The sequence below is a fragment of the Oncorhynchus kisutch genome, linkage group LG17, assembly GCF_002021735.2.
Source record: "Oncorhynchus kisutch isolate 150728-3 linkage group LG17, Okis_V2, whole genome shotgun sequence".
In the NCBI taxonomy this organism is placed as follows: domain Eukaryota; kingdom Metazoa; phylum Chordata; class Actinopteri; order Salmoniformes; family Salmonidae; genus Oncorhynchus; species Oncorhynchus kisutch.
Genome location: NC_034190.2, coordinates 5,366,183 through 5,377,931, shown reverse-complemented (window position 1 = coordinate 5,377,931; position 11,749 = coordinate 5,366,183). Strand labels below are relative to the sequence as shown.

The 11,749-nt window shown below is 44.3% G+C and overlaps 1 protein-coding gene across 3 annotated transcripts in view; it reads right to left on the bottom strand.

The window, feature by feature from the left end:
• Positions 1–497: 497 nt before the first annotated feature.
• The window catches only part of trit1 (tRNA isopentenyltransferase 1), a 77,636-nt gene continuing 66,384 nt past the window's right edge, over positions 498–11,749 (bottom strand). For 2 of the 3 annotated variants that reach the window (XM_031795022.1, XM_031795023.1), the window contains 3 exons: positions 1,660–1,859; positions 1,410–1,527; positions 498–1,203 (listed from right to left, as the gene is read on the bottom strand). In XM_031795022.1, the coding sequence (XP_031650882.1) occupies positions 977–1,203; positions 1,410–1,527; positions 1,660–1,859 (545 nt within the window). In that variant the 3' untranslated portion in view covers positions 498–976. The remainder of the gene's footprint in view (positions 1,204–1,409; positions 1,528–1,659; positions 1,860–11,749) is intronic. The other variant, XM_020507147.2, reaches the window with a different exon arrangement.

Genomic DNA, 11,749 nt, shown 5'->3' with positions numbered 1-11,749 from the left:
TGTTTAGGATGCTCTGGATCGACAGCGTGTTCCAGTTTCCGCCAATATCCAGCACCTTTTCACAGCCATTGAAGAGCGGGACGACATTAGACAGGCCACAATCAACAGCCTGATTGTGAAGAACATGTGTCGCTCGAGGCAAATGATGGTCACACCAGAAACTGACTGGTTTTCTGATCCACGGCCTTACTTCTGCATGTCTGTATTCCCAGGGATATGAAATCCATAGATTAGGACCCTATGAATTTCATTTCAATTTGACTGATTTCCATTTTTGATCTGTAACTCAGTAAAATGGTTGACATTGTTGCATTGATAGTTTTGGTTCAGTATAGTAACACAGTGGCTAGAATCAGTGCAGTGAAAACACAGTACTTTAAACTCCTAAGATGTCCCACTGAAGGTACAAATCCCACTGGAGGTTCAAATCCCACTTCACTCAACAAAACTATTAAATGATGTCATGTTTGTCTGGTCATTCAAACACAATTGAAGTCATTATAACAAAAAAAAATGTATCTTTAATTATAATAATTACAATGCAGACACACAAACATCTCGGTACAAACACAGCAGTTGCCATAGAGTGTGTTTACTAGACAGGTTACCTGACACGGACAGAGACGGTTGGTCTTATTGAACCCTGCTGTAAAACATCAACTGTCATTCCATTTGAGAGTTCTGTCACAATTCAACTTGAACTCAGAATCCAAGGAATCCAAACCGACCAAATCCATGAGCTGGAGTCAAACAACGAAGAAGTCATAGACACGAGTGATGATGTCATAGCGGTGATGTCGTCAAGAGACCGACTTCTCCCTGGTCTCTGTGTTGTCCTCAGATAATCCATTATTTTTATTTACTTTTTATCTTTCTGATTTAATAAAGAGTCAATCCGACAAGCTGAGGCCAAAAAGACTGCCTTCTGTCCCACCCGCAATACTGAACATACTTATGGTGAAGCATACCTCCTCTCCTATAGAACTGGGGCTTCTTTCTCAGTAGAACTGGTACCTGGGGACTCTGATTCTCCACAGGCCTCAGCTGAGCCAGGGGCTAGAGTAGTGGAGTTACCCAAGATAGGGCCATCTGTAGTAGGGGTGGGAGAAGGAGTAGTCCCCTGGGGCTGGTCGCTGGCTGGTTCAGGCTCGGACTTCCTCCTTTTCCTCACATGATAGTGGTGTTTTTTAGACTTGAGATGGGCTGGAGACAACAGAGAAAGACGGACAGGTTTCAAGTCAGTGAGTTCACCGTTTGATAACCATGAACAGCTCCAAAGACGTTGAGCGCCGACTCACAAGGGAACGCCTATATGTAACCTTCTCCGAAACACAGACAAGTCATAGTTGTTCCTATTGGGTCAGTCATGCCAACCCAAAACGTTGGAAGAACATTGCCGTAACGCTCACCTGTCCACTCCAGATCTCCAATGATCACCTTGTCACACAGCTCACAGGTGTGACGGCTTCGCTTGTTCCTCTTCCCCGCCCCCTCCACTCTCATTGGCTCAACGGTAGGTCGCTCCCCCTGGGGGCGGAGTTAAAGAGAAAGTGAGCAAAATCAAAACAAAATTTATTTTAAGCAGACAACAAACATTACAGAACATTTGACAGAAGACGCAAAACAAATCAAGACTAAAGACTGAAAGAGTGTTTCCACCTTAGTAAGACTATCCAATATGAGAAGGGCTGGGCTTAGGACAGTCTCCTCCCACTGTGACACGTCAGTCACATCCAGACCATACACCGCAGGGACGTTGTCCCCTGGTCCTGAAGACAGAGACAAAGAGACAGACTCAGAGGGTCTCATGGTGCTGCTGGACAGAGACATGAAGCCTGTTGAGACGTTGTCCCCTGGTCCTGACGAGAGAGACAAAGAGACAGACACAGAGGGTCTCATGGTGCTGCTGGACTGGACAGAGACATGAAGCCTGTTGAGACGTTGTCCCCTGGTCCTGACGAGAGACACATTGTTGTGATCGGATTCTATACCCTTCTACATGTAGTGTACACTTGTACACTACACTAGTGTACACTTGTACACTACCCCTGAAAGATTCAAAAGCATCACCTGGCCCCCGACGACAGAGAGGGAGAGACATGTCTTGCCTGCTACTATGGATGGATTTAAAAGCATTGGATGGGCTAAAGGGAGTTTCTGCCTTATTTCTCCTTCTAAATCATTGATGAGAGTGAACAAGAGCATGCTACAGAAAGAGGGGGAGACAATGTGGTTTCATTGAGTGTCAATCATGAGCTCAGTTTCCATCTCTAAATGTATTAGCACAACACAGTCTGCATGCCACTGCAGCTCTGACCGGATGCCATTGTGGCTCTACGTTATTGCAGTCCAGTGGTGGTGTGAGTGAGTGCAGCAGCCACACCCTAGAGCTGTGTCAATCTGCTGACTCACACTGGCTCCATAATAGAACTCTCTCTCCTCCCTAACTCCCCCCCTCTCTTCTATCTCCCTCCATCTCCATCTGTCGAGCAGTGAGAGCCATAACCCATTACTGAATACTCTCCAGCTCCTTACAAAATTGAATGGATAGAAGATACAGAGAGACGCCTGGCGCGTAGCACAGACCGATGCCTGGCGCGTAGCACAGACCGATGCCTGGCGCGTAGCACAGACCGATGCCTGGCGTGTAGCACAGACCGATGCCTGGCGCGTAGCACAGACCGATGCCTGGCTCGTAGCAGAGACCGATGCCTGGCGCGTAGCAGAGACCGATGCCTGGCGCTAGTAGAGACAGATGCCTGGCACCTTAGCAGAGACCTGGCGCTAGTAGAGACACAGTTAGTCCAGCTGCTCCGATCACCTTAGCCGCGGGGGGTCGGGGCGATCACCTTAGCCGCGGGGGGCCGGGGCGATCACCTTAGCCGCGGGGGGCCGGGGCGATCACCTTAGCCGGGGGGGGCCGGGGCGATCACCTTAGCCGCGGGGGGCCGGGGCGATCACCTTAGCCGCGGGGGGCCGGGGCGATCACCTTAGCCGCGGGGGGCCGGGGCGATCAACCTTAATTATGGTTTAATCGTCCACACACACCTACGGTTTCTGGTGGAAAAGACAGTCAGTCAAACTACCTTTACATGATATATATTGTCATTGTTTTCTGTCAGACTGGGAGAGTCTCTCTATAATCATAAAAAAATAAATCAATCTATTTGAAGTACTCATAAAGGATGTTTTTTAATAGAGGCACAGAAGTCATCAACATTTGCCTAACTGCATTCCTTTACAACGAAGCAATCGTCGTCAACAGCAGTGTTTGGAGAACAACAATGGTGGACATACCTTTTCATAACCAATACCTCCTTTCTTTAGTGACCTACTGCCCCCCCCCCCCGTGTCGTTCTGACCAGTCACTGTTAAAATTCTAAACATTACCTGCCACTGTAACTATTGAACACGTCACATTATGGTGATACCATAACAACTTGTGTTATGGGAGAAGCAAACGGTTACCTTATCACGACCAAAACGTCTCTCTTTTCTCTATTGAACTACTCTACGGGCGTCTCCTACGCCCACACCTGTCTCTAAACAATGTGTTCGCTGACAGGGTGCCACTGTAGCTCACTTCCCTGCTTGCCAACTGTTAAAAATCAGACTCAGGTTTGCCTTTAGAGACGGTTTGCGTTTAAAGCTGCTGTTTATGGTCTGTTTATCGTCACAACAGAACAGACAGCAGGTGGGAGGAGCAGAGCACCTGGGATATGTACAGTACACCCTATGTAGTTGTATTGTATTCTCTCTCTCTGGTTGCCAGATGACTGTTTTACAATCTGCCTGAAATCTTACTCTGCCTGACTGCTGTGAAAGGGGGATGAGGGAGGGAGGGACAAAGAGAGGGGTACCTTACCCTGTGGCACACACACTATCACCCTCCACGTCTGTCTCAGAGGGGTATCAGTTCCACTCCAACACAAGGGACGTATCAAAGACTGAACCACATCTGACAGCTGCTGTGTGTGTGTGTGTGTGTGTGTGTGTCCTTGTTTGGTGACTTAAGTGGTTTGTTTGCGTGTGCGTGTGTGGAGAAACAGTAGCACACCTGTTACAACAAATGGCCCAGAGTCATCTGTCTCTCACGTGTGTGTGGTGTGTGTGAGTAAGAGAGAGAAGAGGGAGGAAGAGATGGGGCTGAAGGTAGGAGGGCGGAAGAGAGGGGGCTGAAGGTAGAAGAGGAGGAGGAAGAGAGGGGGCTGAAGGTAGAAGAGGAGGGAGGAAGAGAGGGGGCTGAAGGTAGAAGAGGAGGAGGAAGAGAGGGGGCTGAAGGTAGAAGAGGAGGGAGGAAGAGAGGAGGCTGAAGGTAGAAGGGGAGGGCGGAAGAGAGGGGCTGAAGGTAGAAGAGGGAAAGATATAAAAGAGGGAAGAGGAAGATGAGTGACAAGGACATCAGGAAGAAGATAAGGAACGAGGAAAGAAACAGAGAGTGACATTTAAAGGGAGGAGAAAGAGGGTGAGAACTAAGCTTGTCCCTGGTTAAACCCTAACCGAGACCTGGTCTGACCTGGGTTAACCTGGGGTCTGTGTAGCCAGGCACTAAAATAGAACTTGGTTGTATTTGTGGCGCTTGACGCGCTGCCAGTCCCGCCTCTCCAATCTCATTGGTTTTTAGGAGCACATACCCACGTGGTGATTGGAAGATGAACTGAGGTCCACACTCCAGTCCAGTTGGTGGTGGTAATGCACCTTAAAGTTGGTTGCCAACCACCATATAAAGTCCAAAGAAGAAGAAGAAGAAGCCGAAGGAAGAGAGATCACTAGAAACAAACTAACCCTTTTATCTGTGGATTATTGTCAGAGTAGAGGACCTTGTGCATTTCAGGTCAAATAACAACCCAATGTTTATATCCCAGGACAGATTAGTTAGCAACAGCTACCTAGCTAAATTGCCATAAATGTTACATGCTTTTCGACCTGTCCCCAAATTAATATAGTTGGTTCAGAGTTTTTTAAATATATTTCATCCTGCGTGTCCTGATTGCATCTGGAGTGGGTGAACAAAATTCAACATGTGCGTGATGGCGCATTGCAAACAGAATGGTGTTGACTGTAATACAGCCTAACACTCTGGTAAACATCATGGTTGGCCAACACTGGCCTTGAGTGAACCCACTAACCCTAATGGAGCTGTTCATCGACCATCCTCACCAAATCGACTCTAGTCATTAAGTGATCGATGACGTCTTATGAATAAAGTACCCATCTATCTATTAGGGATATAACGATTCACAGATACGGTTCCCGGATGTTTAAAGATATGAGTGCATCAGTCAGTGGGACCCCAAAACCGATCCAAAATGTAACACGCATCAGTCCCTGTCAGGGGCGGCAGCATAGCCTAGTGGTTAGAGCGTTGGACTAGTAACCGGAAGGTTGCGAGTTCAATCCCCTGAGCTGACAAGGTACAAATCTGTCATTCTGCCCCTGAACAGGCAGTTAACCCACTGTTCCCAGGCCGTCATTGAAAATAAGAATGTGTTCTTAACTGACTGGTTAAATAAAGGTCAAATTAAAATAAATAAATAAAAAAGTCCGAAAATAGATGTAAAACATTAACAAATTGCCGGTTCACAATTATTATGTTTTTGGGGGGGTGGGGTGGCTAAAATTACTTTCTTTCCATCTTCCCCCCAAAAAATACCTCTCATCGTCTTTTGTATCAGTAGCTTGTTCAAACTGCGCACCGTGCACAGCTTCACACGCTGACCAATGAGAGGCCTATTCCTGATCTGGCACATATTCACATCACCTTCAGAATTCAAACGTTAGTCAAATGGCTTGCACAATATTAGGCTTTGTTACACTTAACTAAAACACAAACGGAATAAAAGATTGTTCAAATTGGTTTACATCCCTGCTAGTGAGTATTTCTCCTTTGCCAAGATAATCCATCCACCTGACAGGTGTGGCATATCAAGAAGCCGATTAAATAGCACGCTCATTACACAGGTGCACCTTGTGCTTGGGACTTTAAAAGGCCACTTTAAATGTACCGTTTAGTCACAACAACACAATGCCACAGATGTCTCAAGTTGAGGGAGCGTGCAATTGGCACGCTGACTGCAGGAATGTGCAGCAGAGCTGTTGTAATAGAATTGAATATTCATTTCTCTACTACAATGTCGTTTTAGAGAATTTGGCAGTACGGCCAACCGGTCTCACAGCCGCAGACCAGCGCAGGACCTCCACAACCACAGACCATGTGTAACCACACCAGCCCAGGACCTCCACATCAGGCTTCTTCCCCTATGGGAAGTCTGAGACCAGCCATCGGGACAGCTGATGAAACTGTAGTTTTGCACAAACAAAGAATTTCTGTACAAACGGTCAGAATCCATCTCAGGGAAGCCTGTGTGCTCGTCGTCCTCACCGGGGTCTTGAACTGACTGCAGTTTTGTGTCGTAACCGAATTCAGTGGGCAAATGCTCAACTTCGATGGTCACTGGCACGCCGGAAGTGTGCTCTTCACAGACGAATGTCGGTTTCAACTACAGATGCCAGACAGCGTATATGGCGCTGTGTGGGGTGAGCAGTTTTCTGACGTCAACGTTGTGAACAGAGTGCCCCATGGCGGCGGTGGGGTTATGGTATGGGGCAGGCATAAGCTACGGACAACAAACACAATTGCAATTTAATCAAGGGCCATTTGAATGCATAGAGATACCGTGACGAGATCCTGAGATCCATTGTCGTACCATTCATCCGCCTCCATCACCTCACATTTCAGCACGATAATGGACGTCTCCATGTCGCAAGGATCTGTACACAATTCCTGGAAGCTGAAAATGTTCTTCCATGGCCTGCATACTCACCAGACATTTCACCCGTTGAGCATGCTACAGTTCCCGCCAATATCCAGCAACGTCGTGACAACAATCCTCAGGCCACAATCAAGTGTGATCAACTCTATGTGAAGGAGATGTGTCACGCTGCGTGAGGCAAAATGGTGGTCAGACAGCAGAACTGGTTCTGATCCACTCCTAAGATCCACTCCTAAGGTCCACTCCTAAGGTCCACTCCTAAGGTCCACTCCTAAGGTCCACTCCTAAGGTCCACTCCTAAGGACCACTCCTAAGGACCACTCCTAAGGACCACTCCTAAGGACCACTCCTAAGGACCACTCCTAAGGTATCTGAGACCAACAGATGCATATCTGTATTCCCAGTCAAGCGAAATCCATAGATTCGGACCTAATACATTAATTTAAATTGGCGGATTTTTTTGTATGAACTTTTAAACGCAGTTTTTTTTTTTAATCGTTGAATTTGTTGCATGTTGCGTTTATATTTTGTTCAGTGTAGATGAGTAACAACAAATTGTGATTTACTTGTCAATGTTTATCAAAATGCGCTGCTGAAAATTGGGGTTTTAAATCGAAATAGAAGTAGCCTAAGCTACCACCGGAGATAACTCATCTGGGTATATACACGCTGATCAGGGATTACATTCAATTGGATTTAGATTCACCATCATTACTAGATTTTAATCATCAACAACAACAAAAAATTATTCATTAGTGGGTGATGGTGATTTCAAACATCCAATTTGATAGTGGGGTGCCCAGTTTCCTTTATGACTCAGCTCAGGGGCCTACATACACCACAGACACACGCCAGCTCAGAGAGGGCCCAGCTGTCTACCGCTAATGCAAACAGCAGTAAACATCATTTCAGGTTGAAAGAGTAGGCATAACAAAACAATTGTTTTTACATTTGGGGTGTTTCAAGAGCTGTTTGTTTCATTCATCAATCTAGCGATTCTTCTCTAATGAATCTAGCGATTCTTCTCTAATGAATCTAGCGATTCTTCTCTAATGAATCTAGCGATTCTTCTCTAATGAATCTAGCGATTCTTCTCTAATGAATCTAGCGATTCTTCTCTAATGAATCTAGCGATTCTTCTCTAATGAATCTAACGATTCTTCTCTAATGAATCTAACGATTCTTCTCTAATGAATCTAACGATTCTTCTCTAATGAATCTAACGATTCTTCTCTAATGAATCTAACGATTCTTATCTAATGAATCTAACGATTCTTATCTAATGAATCTAACGATTTTTATCTAATGAATCTAACGATTCTTATCTAATGAATCTAACGATTCTTATCTAATGAATCTAACGATTCTTATCTAATGAATCTAACGATTCTTATCTAATGAATCTAACGATTCTTATCTAATGAATCTAACGATTCTTATCTAATGAATCTAACGATTCGATCTAATGATTCCGGATACAGTTGTCCCCAGTGACGCTAAAAGAACTCGGTAAAGGGGATTGGACATTGAGAAAGGAAGCTAACTCGACATAAGCCAATCACAAACCAGCCTAGCACTCTGGTAAACATAATGACCTCCTTTGGGGGATCAGTAGTAACTTCGTGTTCATCCACCATCATCATCATTAAAAATTACTGACGTCTCGTTGCCGGATGAATCCGCATAGTCAGGGAGCTTAGAAAAAGGAGATTAATTAAGAGAGGTTGCTAACTGGATCAAAGCAACCTAACACACCGGGTAAGGCCAGCACATCCACAGTATCTCCTGACCTCAGTGGAGGTGTCGTTAAAATGAGAAGATCGTATATTATCATATCAATTCTGTATAATATATCATTATAATATTAATTATAACATAATTTATGTATAATTATTCAACGAATCACAGAAGAGTAATTACCTCGGAAGTCGGTGGGCATCACGGAAACATGTTTTATGGTGTCAATTTCCCAAATATAACTCTTCAGATATTTTCACATCTTATCGATTAAGGTCTTCTATTAATGTGATATTACCTCAGTCATATTCTGAATGTCGCAAACCCTTGGATATCTGTACGAACCCCTCTAGCATAGATCATGAATCAGCGATATACAAATTGTATACACACACAATAGCAGAATGCACACAATAGCTCATAGAATTGGTTACTGACATGATAGAAAAGTCCCTAGTTACGGCTTGGTAGACAAAGGAAAGGGGCGGGGACAGGAAAAGAGCGGGAAACTCAGAGAGGATTCACTAGAATACAGCTAATAACGACACTCGCGAAATGCTAATACTTTTAACATGAACAGCCGCTGATTCGAAAATAAATGGCAATTTTCATATTTACGAGTGTAAGTGCCTTTGTTGTCCCGTCTCCGCGATCCGTCTCCGCGGTCTGTCACCTGGATAGATTGTGGACAGAAAGTCTCTGGTTTGTCCGCCAGAGATTCAAGTATTTCGTAGTTTTGTAGCTTGTTATAATGGACACGTCAGCGTTACCATTTGGTCATTCAACTTACCAGACTAAAGCACTTAAAAAAGCTACAGCCTGAATAATTTTTCGTAAGTTTGTAGATTTCCATGGAGGCAGCTGGGTCTCAGACACAGAATTCCACATTAATAATTTTGGATTATCAGAGGGAGTAGTGATCTCCTGCATGGAAATAATCTACTGAGGAAAAATGATATATTGAATGGAAATAATACACTACTGATTTAGAGAGAAAAGTATACCTCTTGAAAGTGTTGGAAATGAGAAAGTGAGGAATAATCGGCTAACTTTGAAGCATTACAACTGTCCTTATTACCCTATCAAGACAGAGTGCTGTGGCTGCTGGAACTTTAGCTGTGTGTATGTGTGTGTATGTGTGCGTGTGTGTGCATGTGTGTGTGTGGGCGTGCGCCTATTTGTGTGTGTGTGTTTCCACAGGTTCTGAGTCAGTTGCTTTGGTCCCAGTCTCAGGGCACAGAGCCAATACTCTTCTATTTCAAAGTGATCTCCACGTTTTCTGGTCTTGTCCTTTGGTCGACTTGTTGTTTAAAACCACTTCACACACACAAGCGTCACCCAGCATATTTTGGTCTCTAGAGTGATAGCCATTCCAATGTGGGGACCTCGTCCCGCCCATTATCTTGACTCTAGTTTGTAGATTTCTTAACCAAATCGAGACATCCGGCTTACCGTGGGGGTCTCTTTGGCATAAAATTTCAATTTTGTCACGAGTGGTTTTATACTCTGTGGAAGAAGGGCGTTTCCATGACGCCTGATGTAATGTCTGGGCTCACGGGGGGCGTGGCCAGTTAATTGTTAAAACTTTATATCTAAACAAGTATCTCATTTAGAAGGCCAGCATCACATTACATCTTCTCACAAATAGTTTCATATTCAATCATATATTTTATACAACCATCAGATGCAAACCACACAATTTAGACGTGGAACCAAAGACACAGTAACGTTTCCTGTCCTTCATAAGACCCCCAAGACAAACTCGACATGACTGTCCTTAACCTCTCTGGGATATGTGGGACGGTAGCGTCCCACCTGGCCGAAAGCCAGTGAAAATGCAGAGCGCCAAATTCAAATAAATTACTATAAAAATCAACCATGTAAGATACCAAATTAAAGCTACACGTGTTGTGAATCCAGCTAACAACAGATTTCAAAAAAGGCTATCTGAGGATAGCAAAATAGTAAACAAAGAGAGAGAAGCGTATTTCAACCCTGCAGGTGCGACACAAAACGCAGAAATAAAGATATAATTCATGCCTTATCTTTGACGATCTTCTTTTGTTGGCACTCCAATATGTCCCATAAACATCACAAATGGTCCTTTTGTTCGATTAAATCCATCGATATATATCCAAAATGTCCATTTATTTGGTGCGTTTGATCCAGAAAAACACCGGTTCCAACTTGCTACAAAATATCTCAAAAGTTACCTGTAAACTTTGCCAAAACATTTCAAACCACTTTTGTAATACAACTTTAGGTATTTTTTTTACGTAAATTATCGCTAAAATTGAAGACGGGTGATCGCGCCTCAATCTAACAGTACACTTCAAGTTACCCTCGTTCTGGATGGCCGTACTTCTTCATTACACATTAGGAACTGCAGGAAAGTCGCTTAGAAATCTGGATTCCCAATGAAACGCATTGAAGAGTGACCCAAAACAAAAAACTCTGAACGGTTTGTCCTCGGGGTTTCGCATGCCAAATAAGTTCTGTTATACTCACAGACATGATTCAAACAGTTTTAGAAACTTCAGAGTGTTTTCTATCCAAATCTACTAATAATACGCATATCTTATCTTCTGGGGAGGCAGCAGGCAGTTGAATTTGGGCATGCTTTTCAGCCAAAATTCCGGAAGCTGCCCCCTATCCTAGAGTAGTTTTAAGTGTCCACGGACCATTCCCACATTCTCAAAAATAGAAATATTGTTTAATTCTCCAATTTTGGTGATTAGGAAATTTGGCAATAAGAATGTCTTTGTTCTCCATAGGCGCCCTCCCTCAATACCCCATGGCAGTAAAGAGAGAGTTTCTACCAGGAATTTATGACCGTTGTAAAACCTGGGGTGGGAGAGTGAGACGGGGGGGGGAGGCAAACAAAATTGCTTCGTCCGGGTTAGGATTTGGCTGGGGTAGGGTAGGCCGTCATTGCAAAATAATAATTTGTTCTTAACCGACTTGTCTAGTTAAAATAAAAGGTTAAATATAATGGTAATGAAAGGACTAAAGAGAGTCTGCATTCTGTTTGCCATGGACAAAAAAAATATTGCGATACTGGAATAGTTACAGCCTTAGTAGTTAACCAAGCCAGTCTAACACTCTGGGAAGTATCATGATTGGCCAACAGTGTCTGGCCCTCAGCGGAGGCCTTCATTACCGATGGTGAATCATGATTGGCCAACATCGTCTGGCCCTCAGCGGAGGCCTTCATTACCGATGTTGAATCATGATTGGCC